Below are 25,477 nucleotides of genomic sequence, written 5' to 3' on the forward strand. Positions count from 1 at the left end.
GAGCATATTTGACATTGAAATTCTAGAACTGACTCTATTAAATTCTAGAACTGACTCTATAAAGAAGACCTACTTGTGAAATCAGATATTTAGGTGAATCTGCAAGCCTCTTCATTTGGGTGGAATTTCACACTCTCTTCTTTTACTTATTTATTTAGGCATTTATTTATTTCACACCCTCTAAAAGTACATGTAGACATCATAATTTTTCAGAGCAGAGATAAAGGCATCTTTGAAGAACTTGAAGGATATGTAGTCAATTTGTTCCTGATTTATGATTACTACTTAGCATATTCCACACATCAGGCAACTCTCTAACTTTAATACAGCCAGGAGTGCTCACTTCAGCAGCACATATACTAAAATTGGAATGATACAGAGAAGATTAGCATGGCCCCTGCGCAAGGAAGACACTCAAATTTGTGAAGAGTTCCATATTTTTTGGAACCAACCCAGATGCCCCTCATTAGATGTATGGATCAAGAAAATGTGGTATATATACACAATGGAATTCCATGCCTCCATCAGAAAGAATGACATTGCACAATTTGTTCGGAAATGGAAAGACTTGGAAAAAATTATATTAAGTGAAGTAAGCCAGGCCCAAAGAAACATAGGTCCCATGGTTTCCCTTATTTGCAATATCTAGTGAATGTCTGAGTCAAGCAGAAAAGGTCAGATAAGTTGATGTTAGGGGAATTAACCCCAAGTTAAGTATTCAAATGTTTTTTTGTTTTTTGTTTCCTTTGATGCAATTGTTTCTAACATATTTATAAGATGATTTCTTTGTTGCTTTGTATCTTCCTCCCCCGTGGTAAAACCCACGCTTTCACTGTATTTGATGTTGGTATAATTTGTGTAGGGGAAGGGAAAAAACAAATCGTTTAACTAGGGATACAGACGGACTCATTGCAAAATTGAAATGTACAAGTCATTATGTAGAAAAACGAACTTTACAACTTTGGCGGGGTGGTGTGGGGAGGATCGGGTGCGGGGAGGATCGGGTGGGGGGAGGGGAGAGTATGGGAAGGGATGAGAAGGGGAACAAAGAGGGGCAGCAATGCTTGATAAGAAATGTACTCATTATCTTGCCCATGTAATTGTAAATCCTCTGTACGGTATTCTCTCTCTCACACACAAAAGCAACAGACTTCAAAAAAAATGAAATCTAACAATAGATGCTGGAGGGAATGTGGCCAAAAGGGAACCCTACTGAATTGTTGGTGGGAGTGTAAACTTATTCTATTACTCTGGAAAGCAGTATGGAAGTTCCTCAAAAAACTTCACATAGAGCTCCCCTATGACCCAGCAATCCCACTTTTGGGCATTTACCCAAAGGATCACAAACAAGGACACACTAAAGCTCCCAGCACAACCATGTTTATTGTAGCATTATTTACCATGGCTAAGATATGGAACCAACCCAGATGCTCTTCAGTAGATGAATGGATAAAGAAAATATGGTACATCTATACAATGGAATTCTATGCTTCTATCAGGAAGAACAACACTACCCAATTTGTTAGGAAATGGAAAGACTTGGAAAAAAATCATATTAAGTGAAGTTACCCAGACCCAAAGAAATTTAGGTCCCATGGTTTCCCTGATTTGCAATAATTAAAATCTATATAGGATAATTTTATCAAATGAGCTGAAAAGCTCAAAAACCATGTACAAATGACTATGTAAGTTGATACTAAGTGAAATGAACCCCAGGATATGGACACAAGAGGTATATCTTTATTGTTACTGTTTTAAATGGACCATGTGATTTTATTAATTTTTGTTGTTGTTGTATGTTCTTTCCCCTATGGTATATCCCCTGCTGTCACTATACTTGATTTTGATATCCTGCATCTTGTATATACATATGTGTTATCTGAGAAGAAGAAGGGGAATAGCAAAACACTGAAATAAGGACACAGGATGACCCATTGCAACGAAGATACCTAGTGGACAGTATATTGGAAATAAACTTTACAACTTCAGGTGATGAGGGGTGGTGGGGGAATAGAAATGTGGGAAGTGGGGGAGGGAAGGGATGGTAGGACAACCACAAGGAAGAGAAGGGGTAACAATGATTGACAAGTAATGTAACTCATTGCCTTACTCATGTAACTGTAGCCCCTCCATACAACATTTTAACAATGAAATAAAAAATTAAAAAGAAAAGTTTACCTTACAAACTGGGCCACATTTTGAGCAAACTGAAGATTCATTAATGATTATACCAGAAAATAAAAATAAATAGAGTTTCCAAAAAAAAAAAGAGGGCTGGGAAGGTGTCTCTGTAGTAGAGCACTTGCCTTGCATGCATGAGGCCCTGAGTTCAATTCCTCAGCACCACATAAGCAAAAAAGAAAAAAGCCTGAAGTGATGCTGTGGCTCAAGTGGTAGAGCGCTAATCTTGAGCTGAAGAGCTGAGGGACAGAGCCCAGGCCCAGAGTTCAGGCCAAACGACCAAATCCAAAAAAAAAAAAAAAAAAAAAAAAAAAGAATATAGCCAGGAGTCACACACACTGGACTCTAATGGACAGAGGGATGACACAGAATGGAACAAAAATTCATTTGTAAATAAAATGCAAGATGAGCAAACATAAGTATTTCTTAAATCATTGCTATTGAAAACTGTTTATGTTTTCTGGGATTATCATTAGACAGTTAGTTGTTTTGCAGGGCTACAGTATTGCAGTTTCTCCCTTCATATACTACCTTAGTAAATACCTTTGCTACCCAACATTCCCACTCCTGGGCATTTATGCAATTGACCACAAACCAGGCCTCACTAAAGCTACCATCACCACCATGTTCCTTATAGCACTGTTTACTATACCCAAGATAGAGAGTCAACCCAGATTCCCCTCAGTGGAAGAATAGATGAGGAAAATGTGGTATATGTACACAATGGAATTCTATGCTTCCATCAGAAACAATGGTATAGCTTCATTTGGAAAGATTAGGAAAAAATTATATGAATTGAAGGCAGACCAAAGTTATATAGCTTGCATAGTTTCCCTCATTTGTAATGATTAGGATGTGCCTATAAATCTACAACCAAATGCTATAGTAGTAAAAGATGAAATAGTATACCTGTACATGATAAGATGTTAAAAAAATTAAATGGGACTCTAAATAGTCACACATGAGACCAAAGGAGGACATTCTTAGATGATCTCAAAGACTCAATTGTTTGTGCACATGAGCATATAAAATTATTCTTATGCCCATAAACTCCAAGAAATTTTAACAAGAAAGATTTTATATCTTTATTGAAAAAGTGATGAATGGGAGTTACAGTTACATAAATAAGGTAATGAGTACATTTCATTTCGTTTTAAACACTGTTACGCCCTCTCTCATTCTCTCCCAGTTACTCATCCCTCCTAACTCCCCCACAAGTTGTATATAGTTCATTTCCACCACAGTGTCAAGGGAGTATCATTTTTGTATTTCATACTTTGTCATGTTATTTTGTGATTCCCTTTCTCCTCTATGAATCATAAAAAAAACTTATATACAAGAAAAAGGGCACAAAAAACTAAAAAAAGAAATACAAATAACTGCAGGTGCCAATGGCTCACACTTGGAATCCTAGCTATCAGGAGGCTGAGATCTGAGGATCATGGTTCAAAGCCAGCCTGGCCAGGAAAGTCTGTTAGACTCTTATATCCAATAAGCCAGTAGAAAATCAGAAGTAGCACTATGGCTCAATTGGTAGAGTGCTTGCCTTGAACTGAAGAGCTCAGGGACAGCGCCCAGGCCCAGAGTTAAAACCCCATGACTGAAGAAAGAAAGAAAAATTCTGGGGTTGAATGATCTACACTGATAAGTACAGTGAATAACTATATGAATAACTAATATCTTAATGCAGCTGTTTACAGATGAAAACATACTATATTTTAAAGTCGGTCGTGGGGCTTGAACTGTGGGCCTGGTCGCTGTCTCTGCACTCTTCAGCTCAAGGCAAAGGCTCTAGTGCTTAAGCCACAACTCCACTTCAGGTTTTCTAGTGGTTTATTGGAGATAAGAGTCTCAAGGACTTTCCTGCACAGGCTGACTTTTGAACTGCAGTACCTAGGATTACAGGCGTGAGCCACTAGCACCTGGCCTGAAAACATACTTTAAATGTACATATTCCTGTCTTTCCTGTTACACAATTTTTGTTGTCTCCCAATACTATCTTTTGTAACAATCATTCTACTTCTAAGCATTTTGTAATTTCAGATATAATAGTTTAAGAAATACACTCTCTGATGACTTATGATTTCAATATAGAAGAAATTATTTCTGAATATTGTACTTCTATTCAGTGCCACAATGTCATAATCTGCCTCCAATTTCCTTTTCTCATCAAAAATTAGCTAATCTCCAGCAGTGTTATTAAAATAAACTTTCTTCGGAAAGGGATGCAGGTAAAATGAGTGCATAATCTTTTGGTGAAATGAGTCTCAATGTTGAGACAAAAAAATCTGCATTATCAGTATTCCTCATGGCATTTCATCCCTGCTTCAGAATCCAGATACAACACAAAAGCCTAATGAATTACAGTAAGTGGAACATAACAGAGAAGTAGCATACAATGTTTGCTGCTTAAAACAGGTATCTATAGTCACCTTGAAATGAAAACACTGGTATCTTCAACTCAAATAAACACAAATCAAACATATTTCAATTTTGTAGACAGAGCTAATCACAGAGGTTTGTTTTTTGCATGCATCTTTCACATAGGTATGCAAAAGGATTAATAACTTATAACTATATTGGAATAAATAATATCATTTATTGTAAGTATAAAAACTGTCTTCAGATCGTATGTTTAGCCCATGATATATGTAATTCACATAGAAAGAATGAAGTAATAATACTGCAAGTTTATCTATAGGAATGTGAAAATCATTTGTAACTCAAACCACTGATAAGATAGTTTATGTTATAAACTGTAGGTGAGAATGTAAATTAGAACCCCACTTGTGGATAATAGCATGGAATATAAAGGGATTTACTCTTCTACCCACATTTCCCTGTATTCAATATAAATGAAATCAGCACACTGAAAATAGAACAGTGCACCTGTGTTGACTAGAGGGCCTTCACAATAGCTACAAATGTAACTTATCTACCTGACTAAGCAAAAATAGGTGAATTTTCTTCTCCTCATTCATGTTAGCAAGTGGTGATTAAACAATTATGTCTAGAAGGATGTGAATCCTTGGTCCACCGACTAACTTCCATTAAATGTTATCTCATGAAGTCAACAAGTTCCACATGAAGTTGAGGTGTGTGCCTAGAGCATAACTATATCTAATTTCCAATGACTTATGATAGAGAAAGGGTGAAAACTAAATGGAGGAAGCTTGTAAAAACTAGGGGACAATAGAAAAAACACAAGTAAATAAGATATATATAAAATCTACAAATAAAACATTTAAAGCCAAAAAGATTTTCAAATAGTGAAACATATATCTATTACAGGAAACTCAAATACATAATGATTAGACTACTAAGGATTGGTGATACATAAAATTCTCAAAAATGATTTGACACAGTGAAGGAAAAAAGAAACTGAAGTAAAAGAAGACTAAATAATACACTCAAAAGTAAATAAGAAGGGTGGAACGGGGTCACATTAATCAATATGCATTGTATTCAGAACTGCTTTGAATCTGGCAACTCCTTTGTACAATTACTTCAAGATAATAAAACAGTTAAAATAGAGAAGATAGGGGAAAATAAGTCCAGAATCATTTGGAATACACTCAGGGTAATTGGAATAACAAGAATAATTCAATATTCATAAATAATAGTCAACTTACAATGAACATCATAGAACTGGGAGAATGAGTAAAAAAAATACTATCATTATTTAAAGTATTTTCCCAAACCTAAACTAGGTTCTGAGGAGAAAATTAGTAGAGACATTCTACAGAGGCTCTATGATTTTAGAAGAACTTATATTTAACATTAGGAAGGATTTTTTTTCTCCAAGAATGTGTTTTGCCCCATATACCATGCAGAGAATTTCTCTCTGGCCTCAACAAGATGATGTAGCACTTAGGGACAAAGATGCAACCTAACAGGCCAGCACTGGAAGCTAAGATGGAGAAGACCTCCATGGCCACCATATTTTTTCTCTTGGTGCTGTGGTAGACAGGCAGGAAGGTGACCCACACACTACAGAACACCAACATACTGAAGGTCAGGAACTTGGCCTCATTGAAGGTGTCAGGCAGGTTCCTGGCCAAGAAAGCCACAGTGAAGCTTGCCAGGGCCAGGGAGCCCAGGTATCCCAGGACACAATAGAAGGCAGTGGCTGAGCCTTTGTTGCACAGGATGATAATGTGGCCATGTTCTGAGTGTGCATTGGTGGATCAGCGTGCAGATGGGAATGATGAAGTTAGGCATTCCTGACACCAGCAACCACCGCATCCTTCTCCCTGAAGAAGTGACAGAGAAGGCCAGAACCACAGTAACAGTTTTGGCCAAGACAGTGGAAACAGCCATGGTGAACACAACTCCAAATGTGGTCTGCTGGAGGACACACGTGGCTGTGTTGGGATGTCCAATGAAGAGCAAGGAGCAAAGAAAGCAGCAGTTGAGGGAGATGAGCAAGATGTAGCTGAGAGCCCTGTTGTTGGCCTTGACAATGGGAGTGTTGTTGTGCTTGGTAAAAATCCCAATAACAGCAGTGGTTAGTGCAGAGAGGCAGAGAGCTAAGCAGACTAGAGTCATCCCCAGAGGGTCCCTAGAGTCCAGGAAGCTTTCAGATTTCAGCAGGCAGAGGTTTTTCTCTGTGTTGGCATACTGATGATCTGGGCACCTTACACACTGCTCCCAATCTGGCAAGGAGTGGGAATTACTGTCAGTTGTACAATGGTTACCTTGCTTCTCTGTCCTTCCCCCAAAGAGGTTCATTTGTTAAACTTAACCCACTGTTCAGCATTGTTACTTTCTAAACCAAAGTACAAATCGTATGAAGCATACAATTCAATGTGAGTCCTGATCATTTTATCCTCATATGTTTTCTTACTTTTTAGTATTTTCTTGAAAGCATTTTCCATTACAAAATGTGGAAAAGGGGCTGGGAAGTTGGTTCAGTGGTAGAGTGCCTGTCTTGCATGCATGAGGTCCTGGGTTCGATTCCTCAGTACCGCAGAAGCAGAAAAAAGCCAGAAGTGGTGCTGTGGCTTAAGTGGTAGGGCGCTAGACTTGAGCTGAGAAGCTGAAGGAGAGCACCCAGACCCAGAGTTCAGCCTCCACAACCGATGAAAAAAATGTGGAAAGATAAATCTACTTCACCTACTTAACACAACACATGTAATAATCTGTGCAATGCCTTCAGAAACTACATCCTTCATGAGAAATGTGCACATTTGATTTGGTGCATGAATATGTAAATTCTAGAGAAACAAAAAAAATCAATAATCCTCATTATCTTCTCTCGGTATCCCAACCTCAATCACCCATTGAACTTTTCAAAGTAAACATGGTTGAGTTTGATGGATATTTCGTTAATTCATTACCCAAATTTTGGTAACAGTCTCATTTTAAATTATGAGTCTTCTCATCTTATATAGGCTTCATATTTACTCTTATTTCTATATTCTTTTAATTTTTTACTTCAGTTTCTTCAATATCTACAGTTTATCACAACAGTAATTTTCTCTTAATATTTCATTGCTTATCAGGTACTAAATAACATTTCTAAAAAATGCACTAATGACTTATGATTTCATGGTACAAATAAATCATTTCTGAACCATACACTCTTCATTCTGTAGAAATTGAAATATATATTCAAAAATGTCTAAGCAGTGCACAGTGGCTCACACCTGTAATCCTAGCTACTCAGGAGGCTGAGATCTGAGAATCATGGTTCAAAGCCAGCCCGGGAAGGAAACTCCATGAGACTCTTATCTCCAATAAACCACTAGAAAACCAGAATTGGCGCTGTGGCTCAAGCGGTAGAGCACTCACCTTGAGCTGAAGTGCTAAGGGTCAGTGCCCAAGCCCAGAGTTCAAGCTCCATGACCGACAAAAAACAAAAAGTCTAGAATGTTCCTCTAACAATAAAAATCATTAGCATATACTTTCATTTCAAATCAATGTACTCTTTCAATATCCTTTATCCCAAATGCTGCATTTTCCAGGATTGTGTGATAGAGTTTAGTTAAAGCGGGCCTCTTCAGTTTAATTTTTTGCTTCAAAATATATTTTTCCATAATGCAGATAACTGTTTAACATGTTATTTGGTGGAATGGATATCATATACATGGAAACTGGTCTACAAAACTTAACCAAATCTATTATACTGTGGCAGGTGTTATGACTTTTCTGGCAGGATTTTATCTTTTTCTAACATGTAAATTCCTACCCAATAAAAGGAAGGCTTTTGTCTCTGTATGCTATCTACCTATGATGGATCATTTCTATTGTCTACCATTGATTAAGAAACACTAAGGAGGTGTGGAGAATGTTTCCAATACTTACACACTTACCTGTCCTGTTAGAAATTTCATTCTCAGAGCAAAGGATACAATCAAAGCAACAGACAGACTTTCCTTCCTGAAGGGATTTTCTGAATCCAGGACCACAAATCTCACTGCAGACAGACTGTGGAGTCTAAAAAGAGCAGATTAGTGTTGATGACAGTCAGGTCAGTTATTATTAATGCACTCAAATTCTAGTATTTATGGCAATTTGATAATTCAGAATAAAAATTTCTATATAGTTGCAAGTAATATATATATGTGTACATATTTAATTGGATGATATTACTTCGGGTATTATATCATACTCAAAGAAGAGTGCATTAAATCCTTCTTCTGACCTTCTTAATGGAAAACATAGGAACTGTTAAGTAACCATTCTTCTTAAGATGGGAAATCATCTAAAAAAATTGGACAACTGGCCAATTGATGATTGAAACATAAAATAATGAACAAAATTAAACATTCTATGTTATAAATTGACTGTCAACGTTACTGTGTTACAGTGACACAGAGCCTTGTAACGTGATATTTATATTTGGAATACATAATAGAAAAATATTTGGAAACAACTTGGCAAATAAATATGCTCCATGTGGACCAATTAATCCATTACTTCATTAAAAATGTTCTAAGTGGGAAACTGGTAAATTACATTTCCTCAGTATTAATGAAGACAAGAGGAATAAATTCTAGCAAGACATTTTGTTCATTCCTATTTCAGATCATCATTGTTTGATTCAACAAACCTCTGTGAAGGTTATGGGCCATTCTACGTTACCTTCATATAGAGATAACTGATGACCATGTGGTGCATATGGAGAAAAGTTTCCCACTTTCATCACTTGCCTAAGACCTTCTGGAAAATTGCAAAGGTTCACAATGTCATACTTTGCCACCAATTTCTTTGTCTCATCCAAAATCACTTGGTCACCAGCAGGATTGTTGAAATGGATGTTCTTCAGAAAGGAGTGGAGCTAAAAGACATGCATTGACCAGAGTAAAATTAGTCAAAAGTTCACACATAAAACTGGAAGAAAGAATGTGTATCTCATTGACTTTCATTTCTGTTTCAGAATCCATATATAACAGAGTAATGTAGCAGAACAATTTAAACTCTATGGAGAACTAATATAAAATAATGTTTATAACTCAAGTAACTGTCTAAGGTAATACTTCAAGATAAAAAATCTAGTATGTTCACTGAAATATTCAGAAATCATACACATTCCACTGCCTGGCTACACAGGCACAGAGATTTCTTTTATGAATAACTCCACTGTGTAATTAGTGGAAAAGTTACAAAAACTACCTGAATTAGAATTAAATTATTTCACTTTTGAAATATGAACAAATGTATGCAAAATACTGATGTGAAAATAGTTTAATTATCCCTTGCCTGTTACAAATTCAAATAGAAAATCAGTCAATACAAAAATGAAAGCTTGAGCACTGACATGTCACAGACAGGTGGAATGAAAGAAAACAATATCTAAAAAATTAATTAAAAATTCATTCTGGACACTTTTTTCAAGGAAAATTCTACATGGTTTTAATACTATTTCAAAATCAAACTGGGTAATGGTGGCTCACAACTGTAATCCAAAATACATAGTAGGCAGGGATCTGAGGATCCTAGTCTGAAGCCACCATGAACATGAACAACCAAGAGACACTTATCTCCAATTACCTACCCAGAAAAATAAGAAGTAGAGTTTTGCTTAAATGCTCAACTACTCAATTGAGCAAAAGAAACCTAGGTTCTGAGTTCAAGCCTAAGGAATGGCACTAAAAATATCAAAAACAAAAATCATCACAGACAGCTAAGCTTAGTTTAGTCCCTCCCTTTGTCTTTTAAAAAAATCTGTCTTGACTATCTAGTTTGATTTGAATGAATCCCTCTTACAATGTCAGTTTGCTGATAGAATTTACCAGTGCAAATCCTTCACCTGGAAAGGGGAAAATTGACATTTTCTTCCATTTCCCACTGGCTGTGTTTCTGCTTGACCAATAAGCATCTCATGAAGGGCCTGAGCCACAGCATACACAGCATTATATATATAGTAACTCTCTTCCATCATGCCCATGTCAAAAGGTACCAAGGCAACCATTCCAAGGATGCATTGTCTGTTCAGGTCTTCCAAGTGACACAGCAAGACTCAGAAAATGTGCAATTAAATAAAGTTGCAGAGCTTCTGCAGGGCAAATGACATAGCTAGCAAGATCAATAGAAAGCCCACGGATTGGGAGAAGATCTTTACTAGCCATACAACGGACAAGGGTCTCATATCTAAAATATACTTGGAACTCAAAAAATTAAACCCCCCAACAACAAATCCTCAAAGAAACAACTGCCCAATAAATAAGTAGGCCAAAGACTTAAAGAGAAACTTCTCTGAAGAAGAAAGAAGGATGGCCAATAGACACATGAAGAAATGTTCAACATCCCTAGCCATAAAAGAAATGCAAATCAAAACAACATTGAGATATCACCTCACTCCAGTTAGAACGGCAAAAATCAAGAACTCTGACAACAACAGATGCTGGAAGGGATGTGGACAGAAAGGAACCTTACTTCATTGTTGGTGGGAATGTAAACTTGTTCAACCACTTTGGAAAGCAGTATGGAGGTTCCTCAAAAGACTTCACATAGAACTCCCCTATGACCCAGCAATCCCACTTTTGGGCATTTACCCAAATGTTAACAAACAAGACCACACTAAAGCTACCAGCACAACTATGTTTATTGCAGCATTATTTACCATAGCTAAGATATGGAACCAACCCAGATGCCCCTCAGTAGATGAATGGATCAAGAAAATGTGGTATATATACACAATGGAATTCTATGCCTCCATCAGAAAGAATGACATTGCCCCATTTGTTAGGAAATGGAAAAACTTGGAAAAAATTATATTAAGTGAAGTAAGCCAGGCCCAAAGAAACATAGGTCCCATGGTTTCCCTTATTTGCAATATCTAGTATATGTATGAGTCAAGCGGAAAAGGTCAGATAATGTGATGTCAGGAAAATGAACCCTTAGATGTGTATTTTAATGTTCTTTTCTTTCATGCATGTGTTTCTAATGCATTTATAAGATTATCTCTTTGTTGCTTTGTATGTCCTTCCCCCACAGTATAACCCCTGCTTTCACTATATTTGATGTCAGTATAACTTGTGGAGGAGAAGGGGAAAAACCAGTTGTTTAAGGATACAGGTGGACCTATTGCAACAATGAGAAGTACAAGTTGTCATGTCCAAAACAAGCTTTACAACGTCGGTGGGGGGGGGGGGGAAGGGGGGGGAAGGAGAAGGATTGGGATTGGGGGGGAGGGGGGAAGCTGGGAAGGGATGTGAAGGGAAAACAAAGGAGGAGGCTGCAATGATTGGTAAGAAATGTACGCATTATCCTGCCCATGTAATTGTAACTCCTCTGTACAGTATGTTCACAAATAAAATAAAATTAAATTAAAAAAAAAGAAAATGTACAATTAAAAGAGCGAATCCACACCAAAGCAAGGTAATAGTCTTTTGGGTATTTGGATGGATTAGCAGTTTTGATAAAATTGTTGAAACCAGAAATCTCTCCATGGTGGTGTGAGAAAATGAGAGGTGCATGGAATGAGTGTACCAAAAAATATTTCATCACAGACAGAAATGTACTAAGGGAGTTTATGACCCAGACATTTCCTAGACTTAAATGTCTTCTAAATTAAGTGTTTAACAAATTGAACATGAACTCATTGTCACCATAAAGGAGTACCATATTTATGAGTGAATTTCTAATTTTCTGATGAAAGGATACATATTCAGTTACTTCATGATAGAAAGAAAGTGGTAGTATGTGATCAAAAGCTATACAGGGCAGGGGGGACCAAGATGGCGACAGGGCAGTAGGGAAACGCCACAGCTCTCTCCAACCAAAAAGAGAGTTCGAGTTCCAACGCTTAATCTCCCCAAGAGACCGACAACAACAAAAAGACGAACACTCAGAGAAAAACCAGAGGCAGAGAATAACAAAAAAAGAAAGAGAGGAAAAGAAGAATTTCAGAACAGAGAAAAGAGAAGACCCCTCCCCCAACCTTTACTGGCCGCGCGGCAGTGCAACAAGCCGCTGGCCAGCTGGCCCGGGGGGGCTGCCGGAGCCCCAGAGACACAGCAGAGACACAGGGGGCCGCTTTCAGATCACCAGGTACTGGTTTGCACAACAGCTGATCGCCAGGAACAGAGAAACCTACCAGCCGGGAGTCTCCACGAGGATCCCCCCCCCACTCTCCACCCGAGCAGAGAGGCTCCATCCCGCCAAAGCCCCTCGGCACCAGCAGCGTGACAAAGGGACCTGTCAGCAGACCACCCGCCCGCCCGATCGCGATCGCAACGATCCAACCCCAGAGGCACCACGAAGAAGCTGCCTGAGCGTGGACAATTTTGACCCCACAGCTTCGACAGAGGCAGAGACAGAAAAGAATCACACAGAGCCACCACCGCCCAACCCAGCCCGGATTGCAACAACAACTGACGACCTACACCACACAGTAACAACCAGCTCCAGGGTGAGTACCCCACAGGGGAAGTGTATCCCTCAAGGGAGACCAGAGCTGGAGGGAATCCCCAGACCCTGACCTAGACTCCCTACCTCAACACCCGGACCACAGGACCCACTAAAACTGGGAACTGTTTGAGAGCTCCACCAGCACGTGGAGCACACTCAGCTGGCCAGGCTAGAGCAAGAGCACCCCTGGAAGGGAGCTTAAATGCCCAAGCCAGGAACAGCGTCCCTGGGTCAAGACTACCAACAGTAGAAGAAATTTGAACTGTGTCCCCAGGCTGTATAACCTAGGTGATATACACATCAGCACAGGCCTAACGAGTGCGCTCCAGGCTGCATAACCTAGGTGGTATACACATCAGCACAGGCCTAACAAGCGCGCTCCAGGCTGGGGCCAGAACCAGGCCCGGGGATCCAACGCCTGAACAACACAACCAACTCCTCCCAATTGAAGTAAAAAGCTGAGCATAGGCCTCAAGAGAGGGGAGAAAACCAGGAAACAACACTCCCCGGGAAGCACGCCTGGGACAACAAAAGACCTGGAGGCCCAGGACAAGAGAAGCCCAAACCCCACCAAAACTCCACCCATATACCCTAGACTGGGAATTGGGCAACACAGGCTGCCAGCACCTGATAGTAAGCAGGAGCTCAGACTGTTAAGGCGGCTCAGCAATAGAGTGATAGTCTTGGATGTATGAGACCCTGGATCTGATTCCTCAGCATCAGAAAAGAAAAAAGGGTCAGAAGGGGTGCTGTGGCTCAAAAGGTAGGGTGCCAGCCTTGAGCTGAAAAGCTGAGGGACAGCACCCAAACCTAGAGTTCAAGCCCACAACCAGACCAAAACAAACAAACAAAAACACATCAGGAGCCCATAGCAGACTCCAGTATTTGGGAGAGTGCATCCAGAGCATCTGTTCTTCACAAGAGCACCCTTAGGAGCAAACACAAGAGTCTAGGCTGCTCAACCCTTCCAAAGGCGGGAACTGCCAGCAATCTACAGCAGAGAGCTGAGAATCCTAAGTAAGTCAGAATAGCAGCTGGAAATAGGCTCCCAACAGAACCCAAATCAGGCACAGACTCTCTCTACCAATACAGAATCAGCAACCAAGCAAAGACAGACACAACAAAACAAAATTGCAGAGCAGTCTCCTGAACCCTCATGCGAAAATCACAGAGAAAAATCAAAAGGTTTACCACCACCCAGGACAGCAAGCTCACCTCAAAAGCCAGCAGCCACACAGGGGAGAGCCCCAGTGGGAACAAAGCAGGAATGGAAGACAAAAGCTACATCCAAGGGTTGCTGGAGGCAATGACTCAAGAAATAAAGCGAGAAATTGATCAGAAATTGAAAGAGCACAAGGATGAACTATCAAAAGAGATACAGGGTATCAAACAAGAGAAGCATGCAAAAATAGAAGCTGCACAAACCTCAGTAAGAAGTGAGATAAACGCCAAATTAGAGGTAATGCATACCTCATTGAGAGGTGAGATCAGTACTCTGAGAACCAACATTGAATCCATAAAGGGATCCATTTCCTCCATGCAAACCGCAATAGAAGCCACAGTCAACAGAGTGAATGAAATGGAAGGTAGAGTGTCAGATACAGAAGACAGAATACACCAACTGGACCAAAAAGTGAAAGATATGGAAAAATCACTCAAATTAAACCAAAGGGAAATTCAAGAGCAAGCAGATAATGCTAAGAAATTTAACCTTCGCATAATCAGAGTGGACGAAGGTGAGGAATTCCAGAGCAAGGGAATGCAACACCTATTTAATAAGATAATCAGCGAAAATTTTCCCCACCTCAAAAAAGACCATCTTACCTACATTACAAAAGCTTATAGAACACCAAACAAGCAAGATCCCAGGAGAAACACTTCTAGACACATTATAGTAAAAATGATAGATCTGAATAATAAGGAAACAATCCTGCATGCAGCAAAAATGAAGAAGGAGCTATACTACAAAGGGAAAAAAATAAGAATCACTGCAGATCTCTCCACACAAACAATGAATGCAAGAAAAGCCTGGGAAAGCACCATACCAGCCCTGAGAGCCAATAACTGCCAACCCAGACTGATATACCCGGCAAAGCTAGCATTCACATTCGATGGAGAACTGAAAACTTTTAATAGCAAAAAAAACTAAATGAATACATAAACACTAAGCCAGCATTACAAAGAATTCTAAGAGGGGGGACACAACCTGAAGAAAGCAACCAGGAACTGGGGCCTGCCCCAAACAGACGTTACTCAAAGTCTAACTGAGCAAGCACAGGAGGAAAGGAAAGAAGAAAAACTTAGGAAAACGGAATGGTAGGGACAACAATGCATCTCTCTATACTTTCTCTTAATATAAATGGGCTGAATTTGCCAATTAAAAGAAAACAAACTGAGGACTGGATCAGAAAACAAGACCCATCCATCTGTTGCCTTCAGGAGACCCACCTCTCAGCCAAACATACAAACAAACTCAGAGTGAAGGGGTGGAAAAGGATCTACCAATCAAACGCCCCCAGTAAGAAAGCAGGTGTAGCTATCCTGATATCTGACAAAATAAACTTTTCATTAAAATCAGTACAGAGAGACAAGGACGGACACTACATATTAATAAAGGGAACAATCCAAGAGGAGGATATAACCATCATCAACTTATATGCCCCAAATATTGGTGCACCCAGATATGTCAAACAAATGCTCTCAAACTTACAGAATAAAATAGATCCCAATACGATAATACTAGGAGACTTTAACACACCACTCTCTCCAAAGGACAGGTCTACCAACCAGAGGATTGGCAAAGAAGCTACCGAATTAAGAGAGGCCATACTTCAAGCAGAATTAACTGACATCTACCGAGTATTTCACCCTAAAACAACACGGTACACATTCTTCGCAGCAGCTCACGGAACTTTCTCCAAAATAGACCATATCATAGTTCATGCAAGGAACTAAAGCAAATACAAAGGGATCGACATAATCCCCTGTATCCTATCTGACCACAGTGGAATCAAGCTAGCTCTCAATAACAAAGCATACCGCAGAAATTTCTCTAATACATGGAAATTGAACAGCACACTCCTTAACAATGCCAGGATAACAGAAGAGATCAGAGAAGAAATAAAGCATTTCCTACAACTCAATGAAAATGAAAACACCTCACAAAGAAACTTGTGGGACACAGCAAAAGCAGTCCTGAGGGGCAAATTTATTGCCCTCAGTACCCACATCAAGAGAATGGAGACAGACCAAGTAAATAATCTCATGTTGCAATTAAAACAGCTAGAAAAACAAGAAAAAATGGGACCTAAAGCTACTAGATGAAGCCAGATAACCAAATTAAAAGCAGAGATTAACCAATTAGAAAATCAGAAAACCATAACCAAAATAAACCAAACAAAAAGCTGGTTCTTTGAAAAAATAAACAAAATTGATGGCCCATTGGCTAGATTAATTTAAAAAAGAAGAGAGGAAACCCATATTAATAGGATTAGGGATGCCACGGGAAACATCACAACACATACCCAAGATATCCAAACAATTCTAACAGACTACTTTCAAAAGCTATACTCTCTAAAGGAAGAAAATCGGGCAGAAATGGATGCATTTTTAGAGAAATACAAGTTGCCCAAACTGAGCAAAGAAGAAGTTAACCAATTAAATAAGCCAATATGCTATAATGAGATACAGGAAGCTATCAAAAATCTTCCAACAAAAAAAAAGCCCAGGACCAGATGGATTCACAGCAGAATTCTATAAGACCTTTAAACAAGAACTAATACCCATACTCCTCAAGCTCGTCAGAGAAACAGAGAAGGAGGGAGCTATCCCAAACTCATTCTACGAAGCCAATATCACACTCATCCCCAAACCAGGCAAAGACCCAACCAAAAAGGAGAATTACAGGCCAATCTCCTTGATGAACACAGATGCAAAGATCCTTAACAAGATTCTAGCTAACAGAATCCAGAAACACATAAAAAAAATAATTCACTATGACCAGGTAGGCTTCATCCCAGAGACACAGGGATGGTTTAACATACGTAAGTCAATAAATGTATGATTATCACCACAGATGCAAAAAAGGCCTTTGATAAAATTCAACATTCATTCATGCTAAAAGCTCTGGAGAAAATAGGAATAGAAGGAACATTTCTAAAAACAATAAAAGCCATTTATGACAAACCAATAGCCAATCTTATACTTAATGGGGAAAAGCTACAACCAATTCTCCTAAAATCAGGAACAAGGCAAGGATGCCCACTGTCTCCACTCCTCTTCAATATAGTCCTAGAACCCTTAGCCAGGGCAATAAGGCAAGAAAAATACATTAAAGGGATCCACATAGGGAAAGAAGAAGTTAAACTATCCCTTTTTGCAGACGACATGATACTATACCTCCACGATCGCAAAAACTCCATCCCCAAACTCTTAGAAATCATAAATCACTTCGGCAAAATAGCAGGATACAAAATAAACCCACAAAAATCAGTTGCCTTCCTATACACTGATAATGTACAGGAAGAGAGGGAAATAAAGGGAGCAACCCCATTCACAATAACCTCCCGAAAAATAAAATATTTACGAATTAACCTAACCAAAGATGTAAAAGAACTATTTAATGAGAACTATAAAAAGTTAAAGAAAGAAATTGCAGAAGACACTAGGAAATGGAAAGACCTCCCATGCTCCTGGATAGGCCTACTTAAAATACTAAAGATGGTAATACTTCCAAAACTAATATACAATTTCAATGCAATTCCTATTAAAATCCCAATGACGTACATCACTGAAATACAGAAAACAGTCCAAAAATTCATATGGAACAACAAAAGACCTAGAATAGCCAAAACAATTCTAGGGGATAAAGACAATATGGGAGGGCTATCCATGCCGAACTTCAAACTCTACTACAGAGCTATAATAACAAAGACAGCATGGTACTGGCACAAAAACAGACCGGAAGACCAATGGAACAGAATAGAAGATCCAGAAATAAATCCACAGGCCTACAACCAGCTGATATTCGACAAAGGAGCCAAAGACATACAATGGAAGAAACACAGCCTCTTCAACCGCTGGTGCTGGGAAAACTGGGCAGCCACATGCAGAAAACTAAAAGTGGACCCCAGCCTATCACCATGCACCAACATCAACTCAAAATGGATTAAAGACCTTAACATTAAACCTGAATCTCTGAAACTACTGCAGGACAGAGTAGGAGAGACACTTGAACTAATAGGCACAGGAAGGAACTTCCTGAACAGAGTCCCAGGGTCACAACAAGTTGGAGAGAGACTCGACAAATGGGACTACCTTAAAATAAAAAGCTTCTGCACAGATAAAGTTATCGCAACCAAGCTAGAAAGACAACCAACTAATTGGGAAAAAATATTTACCAGCAATATATCAGACAAGGGTTTAACATCCTGTATATACAGGGAACTCAAGAAACTAATCCCTCCCAAACCTAACGAACCAATTACTAAATGGGCAAGGGAACTAAAGAGGGACTTCTCAAATGAAGAAATAAAAATGGCAAAGAAACACATGAGGAAATGTTCATCATCCCTGGTGGTGAAGGAAATGCAAATAAAGACAACCCTGAGATACCACCTTACCCCAGTCAGAATGTCCCACATCCACAAATCAGCCAACAACAAATGCTGGAGGGGATGTGGAGAATGAGGAACGCTATTACACTGCTGGTGGGAATGTACACTCATACAACCACTTTGGAAAGCAGTCTGGAGGGTCCTTAGAAAGCTAAAGATTGACCTCCCTTACGACCCAGTCATACCACTTCTAAGCATCTACCCTGAACAATAGGAACAAATATACAAGGACACATGCACCTTCATGTTTATTGCAGCACTGTTTGCAATAGCTAGGATATGGAAACAACCTAGATGCCCCACCACAGATGAATGGATCCAAAAATTGTGGTATCTATACACAATGGAATATTATGCAGCCATTAGAAATGACAAAATAATGGCATTTGCAGGGAAATGGATGGAGCTAGAAGCAATCATGTTGAGCGAGGTAAGCCAAGAATGAAGAGACAAACAGTACATGGTCTCCCTGATAAGTGGATGATAAATCCAAATGTTAGGTGATATGACAAAACTAACAGGACTTAAGAAACAAAGAACTCCCACTCATCTGGTTGAACCACTACCAAATATCCCCATGCTGCTGATCACATCTATGGTATATAACATGTGAGCACCGTTATATATTACAGACTGTGATAGACAATTTGCTCCAGGAAAGTTAGAATGAACTTGTGACTTTAAATGAGCATCATTATTCCACAATACTGTGAATTTCCGGAAATTAAGTAATCACTTACTCACAATCAAAAAAAAAAAAAAGAACCTTGGGGAAGGGAGGGAGGGAGGGGATGGTAGGGGGAAAACAATGGAGGGGGTAACAATGTTCAAGAGGAAGTGTACTCATTACCTCACTCATGTAACTGTAACCCTCTGTATAGTATCTTTACAATAAAAAAATTAAAAAAAAAAGAGTACAATGTAAGTACAAAAAAAAAAAAGCTATACAGGGGCCTGAGAAGGTGGCTCAGTGGTAGAGCACTTGCCTTGCATGCTCGAGGCCCTGGGTTCGATTCCTCAGCACCACATAAGAAAAAAAAAGTCGGAAGTGGCACTGTGGCTCAAGTGGCAGAGTGCTAGCCTTGAGCTGAAGAGCTGAGGGACAGCACCGAGGCCCAGAGTTCAGGCCCATGACCGGACCCCCCCAAAGGAAAAAAAAAAAGGTATACAGACTTTGTGCTTATTCATCTCTTCTCTCAATTGGGGCATCCACAAACCATTCTCATCTTCTGAGATCAACAGACCCACCCACTTCCAGCTGAAATGAACCATCAAGGAAACCATGGCAAAAGCTAGAGATGTGTCCTTGGGGGCTATCTGATAGACAGAAGGGAACAGGAGATAGTTACTCAGGATAGGAACAAAATGTCCAAAGTTAAGCTAGAAGAAAATGTGAAAGTGAGCAATTAGATTGACATAAACCAATCCTCAATCTTGATGCGCATTAAGGAACACCTAAATTACAAAAAAGGCTTGTTTATCCCATGTTTAGTGGCATCTTCAATTCCTGAGGCCTATGTAGAAAATAAAAGAACCAGGTAAGAGATGGAGGTATTCCTGTGGTCTGCTATAGGCTGTTCTTACACTAAAGCAAGCCCATACGGACATCTCACCAAAGGTAGTTCATTTGGAGCATTTACAATTCAACATTCTTCTTCTAAATGCATCAAAAACCTGAGAATGGCATCAACTAGTCATGCTTTCATCCCTCAGCAGCCCTCCTGTTCTCACCTGTGGAAATCTGTAGAGGTCCAACACTGTTGCATGCTGGGAAGAGATTTGGCCTGATGGTCCAGACAGTGTTCCTACAGTCTGACTTTCTCTCTTACAGTCATAATTCAGGATAAAATCTTTCCCAGAGAGGCTTAAGACAAGACTCTTATACAGCACATGGTATCTTATTCCATTTGAATGGATAGAAAATCCCATACTGACGTTAGGCAAAAGATGAAGATTTTTGTTGATCTCTTCAACAGCAAAAGCCAAAGCTAGAATAAACTGGTAATTGTTGAAGTTATAGCTGTAGAGAGGGCACAGGAAGTATCTTCAATCTTATGCATTGACTTAAGGGAATATAATAAATGTTTCTTTCTTTTTTTGGGTGGGGGATCTGGTCGTGGGGCCTGAACTCTGAGCCTGAGTGCTGTCCCTCAACTCTTCAGTTCAAGGCTATCACTCTACCACTTAAGCCACAGTGCCACTTCCAGCTTTTTTTTTTTCTGCTTATGTGGTGCTGAACAATCGAACCCAGGGTCTCATGGATGCAAGGCAAGTGCTCTATCACTGAGCCATATTCCCAGCCTCAATAAGTGTTTCCTGAGGAAAAAAACATGCATATATTGAAAACTTACCCCTAACAATGTTGAATTCGAATATGGATTTTTTGTTGTTGTTGTTTTGTTTGTCAGCTTTGGGGCTTTAATTCTGGGCCTGGGTGCTGTCTCTGCACATTTCAGCTCAAGGCTAGTGCTCTACCACTTGAGCCACAGCGCCACTTCTGGTTTTCTGGTGTTTAATTGGAGATCAGAGTCTCATGGACTTTCCTGTCTGGGTAGTCTTTGAACCAAGATCCTCAGATCTCAGACTCCTGAGTAACTATGGTTACAGGTGTGAACCACCAGCGCCCAACTAGAACAACCATTTCTTAAATGAAAAAGAAGAACCAACAGCAAAACTGAAGTACCTGAACATATCTTTCCATAAATAGACTAGAAAAATAAATATTGTTAAAATATTCACAGTAGTAAAAATTATCTACATATTTATGGAGTCCATACCAAAATATCAGAATTATTCATCACAGGAATAGAAAAACAATGAAAAACTTTTAAGTAAAAAATCCTCAAATGACCTAAGCTTTTGGAAAAATCAGCTAGTCACTAAGTGGTACTGTGGCTCAAGTGGTAGAGTGCTCACCTTAAGCAGATGATTTGAGATACAGTGCCCAGGCCTAGAATTCAAGTCCCACAACTGACAAAAACAAAACAAAACAAAACATATATTTGGGGAGAGAAGATATGGTACAGGAAAAACCAAGGAGGAGGTAACAATGCTCGATAGGAAATGTACTCATTACCTTACTCATGTAACTGTGAACCCTCTGTACATTATCTTTACAATAAAAAAAATATACTAAAAAGGCAAGAGAAAACAAAAAAAATTAAAAAAATTTAGTAATACAACGATTGGCAATACCAGATCTTAAATTCACCATTCACTCCCAGTATAATTTAGAAATAGACTAGTAGAAGTCAGGGACATGTGCATCTTCCTCAAGGCTAGACTCCTTACAATTGAAGATGCTGAGCTGTGAGAAGTGTGATTCAGATACAGCCTTGGCAGAAAATAATTGCATGACCATTTTATCTAAAGACTATGAAAATTTCAACATGTCTATTCATAGGCAGAGAAAACTGCAAAATACAAAAGAAAGCCCAATAAAAATCCATGTAGTTGTAACTATGTGACTATTGAACACAGCTTCTTTTACTGAAAAATGGCCTCTATAACCTGTGGTTGCTCTGAAAATACAGACATGAACATGTAAAACACTGAAATCTCATTGCACTCTTTCATCACATAAAGGATTTATTCAAAATTGTTTACAGATCTTAATAGGAGACTTGAAAATTTGTAAACAGTAGAGAAACACAAAGGAGAAATCTTTCAAGAAGTAGGCACAGAGAATGAGTTCCTGGCTAGGATTCCAATAACAGGAGAACAATACAAAACCCTGACACTTTGGAGAGAGGGATGTGGTGCTTTTGGACTGTTACCTATCTGTTTCCAAAGCTCTGTATTAGTACACATAAAAATACACTTTTCTCAATAGCAACAATAAGAACATATATACATTTCTACAAAAGGGATTTTTATACTCATTGCAAACATTTGACAGTTTCTGGAAGCATGTCAATTTTAGGAAAATAATTCAGAATGATAAGGAAAAAATATAACGATTGTGAAAAATACTTCGATGTGGTGAAATGACAGCACAATCGATAGATACATATCTATGATATCATAAAAAATGAAGAAAAACCCTTGGTTCATATCTGAAAGTTGTATCCATCAGATGGATACTTTGGAAAATTGCATAGAAATAGTGAATTATTCAATTTCCCAAATACAGTAAACAACATAATCTATTTTACAATATACAGAGCTTTATTATATTTATTTGGAGGAGAAATTGCAAGCCAAATCATTTCTTAAAAGAAATAAATGTAAGAAGCAAGTATATTTTAGATATTGTAGAGAGCTTGAGGAAAAAATCAAGTGGTTGTTAAAGAGAAGTCATATAATAAAACATAAAATCAGCTAAAGTAAGTATTTCATAAATGTCTGCTAATAAAATATATTTAGAAGAGATAAGCTCGAAAAGATTTCTTTTAAAAATCATTTCTATTTCTCAGTGATAAAATAGCATACAGGATAGGAATATTGACATACATTTGTGGCCTGAGGTATCTATGAAGTCACATGCTCAATGGACCATTAAAATGGGAAAGGGTTCAGAAGGTTTTCTAGAGAAAGAAATATTCTAAGTGTGTGTGGAATCACGTTCCCAAGTCATGAAGCTGGTTATTGCAACTGTTGATTTGATTAGTGAACTGAAATGTTTCGTCCAGTTCCTAACTTTGTCTAATGAATGAATTAGCAAACAGGAGAAAATCTGAGGTACTATGATTGTATTGTGTCAGGTAAAAGTATGATTTCCCAAGCCAAACTATGTACAGAGCCACTTCTCAGGCCTCCAGTGTTCCCTCTGAATAGAGCAATTTATAAAAGACAGCACAAAGCCAAGGCCAGCAGCCTCACCTGGCTTCTTCTAAGCCCTCACAATACAGGATTTCATAGGCTGCCATCACATATGAGTGGAAGTTACCGCCTTGTCTAGAAAAGAATGCTGCCATAGCTTACCTGATTCCCCTGGAAGATCCTGTCAATTCTGCATCTCTCTGTTGGACTATTAGAAGATCATTTCTGGCTTGTGATAAATTGAATAAGTGATAATGTTTGATATCCTGCAGTCCTCATTCTGTACTGATGTAGAGTGAGATTAGATGACAGTATGTGCCTGGAATATGAACTCTATTAAATATTCCAACCAATAGCAGAGACGCATCATTTTCTTCCAGTAACTTTCCATCCATCAACTGGTATCCTGAACTTTTAATACCAGTTCCTTTTGGCCATGCTGTGCTAAAGATTTAGCTCCATGGATTTCATTCATTGCTAAGCCTCATCACATTCATCCAAATAATTAAGGGAAAGCCTTCATGGATAAAAAGTAATTTGATAATTTTTAGCCACTACCAGACAAAAGGTTTTACTCTAGGATACCTGATTGTCAGACCAGTCTCCAGTGACATTCACCCACAGAACTTGCATATCTGAAAGAAGCTAAGACAAACCCATCAGCAGAAAACATAACATCAATGATATTAATAAATACTTCTGTGAAACATGCAAATAAATACTTACTATTAATACATGGGAAAATGAATAAGCACAATTCCTGTTGATCCAATGAACTATAAGCAAAAGTTATGTGTTACACATGAGAATAGTTCAGAAGAGGCCATCACTGTTCCTGAATATGAACAGGTACCATAGGGAAAGCTTGATTTACCACACTTGAGAAAGGACGCAAGCACTCAAAGTTCCAAGTAATATTTTACCTTCTAATAGGACTAAAATTAGAATGCTGACTTATGCTAAATTCTGTCATGTGACCTTGAAAATGTAATCTCCTGTGTTAGAACTCATGTGGTTATGTAAGCACTGAGAATGTGTGTATACAAGTACCAGAATCAAAGAGGTGGGTATAAACTCTCTATACTGCCTCCCTGCTTCAGGTTTCACAGAATGTTCTCTCATACATGAAAGCACCACTGACATGAAGTTCTGACCCACAATGAATTTGAGATAGTAACTGCATCCTTTCAATAAGAATTATTTCTCAAACAGATGGACATCAATATGCTGACCAACAGATATTAGAAATCATGTATATGTAAGAAAGTATCTGCCATTTGATTACAGGAAAATACATGTTCCTGTAACGTGTTAGTTCAAACCTTGTGTCAATGGCTTTCTTTTTTTCAAGTTAGTCTTTTTTTTTCGAATTTTTATTGTAAAGATACTGCAGTTACATGAGTGAGGTATTGAGTACACTTCCTCTTGAACATTGTTACCCCCTCCATTGTTTTCCCCCTACCATCCCCTCCCTCCCTCCCTTCCCCAAGGTTCTTTTTTTTTTTTAATTGTGATTAAGTGATTAAATAATTTCCGGAATTTCACAGTATTGTGGAATAATGATGTTCACTTAAAGTCAAAAGTTCATTCTAACTTTCCTGGAGCAAATTGTCTATCACAGTCTGTAACATATAACGGTGTTCACATGTTATATACCATATATGTGATCAGCAGCATGGGGATATTTAGTAGTGGTTCAACCAGATGAGTGGGAGTTCTTTGTTTCTTAAGTTCTGTTAGTTTTGTCGTATCGCCTAACATATTGGATTTAGCATCCACTTATCAGGGAGACCATGTACCGTTTGTCTTGTCTTTCTTGGCTTACCTCGTTCAACATGATTCTTTCTAGCTCCATCCATTTCCCTGCAAATGTCATTATTTTGTCATTTCTAATGGCTGCATAATATTCCATTGTGTATAGATACCACAATTTTTGGATCCATTCATCTGTGGTGGGGCATCTAGGTTGTTTCCATATCCTAGCTATTGCAAACAGTGCTGCAATAAACATGGAGGTGCACATGTCCTTGTATATTGGTTCCTGTTGTTCAGGGTAAATGCCT

At 38.7% G+C, this 25,477-nt stretch overlaps 1 protein-coding gene and 1 non-coding gene across 2 annotated transcripts; one reads left to right on the plus strand and one right to left on the minus strand.

Moving 5' to 3' along the window:
• The first annotated feature begins 335 nt into the window (after positions 1-335).
• LOC138822389 (U6 spliceosomal RNA) lies at positions 336-442 on the plus strand. The gene has a single exon (XR_011370423.1). It is a non-coding gene; the product is annotated as a U6 spliceosomal RNA (small nuclear RNA).
• A 5,497-nt stretch (positions 443-5,939) lies between these two features.
• On the minus strand, positions 5,940-23,569 carry LOC138817161 (vomeronasal type-2 receptor 116-like). Its single transcript, XM_070007547.1, is given in 8 exon segments — positions 5,940-6,363; positions 6,365-6,836; positions 8,496-8,619; positions 9,236-9,463; positions 10,436-10,623; positions 19,871-20,033; positions 20,385-20,673; positions 23,475-23,569. Coding segments are annotated over 8 exon segments (1,983 nt in total).
• Between the last annotated feature and the right edge of the window lie 1,908 nt (positions 23,570-25,477).

This window comes from Dipodomys merriami, unplaced genomic scaffold (assembly GCF_024711535.1).
Source record: "Dipodomys merriami isolate MVZ:Mamm:240054 unplaced genomic scaffold, mDipMer1.0.p SCAF_11, whole genome shotgun sequence".
Taxonomy (NCBI): domain Eukaryota; kingdom Metazoa; phylum Chordata; class Mammalia; order Rodentia; family Heteromyidae; genus Dipodomys; species Dipodomys merriami.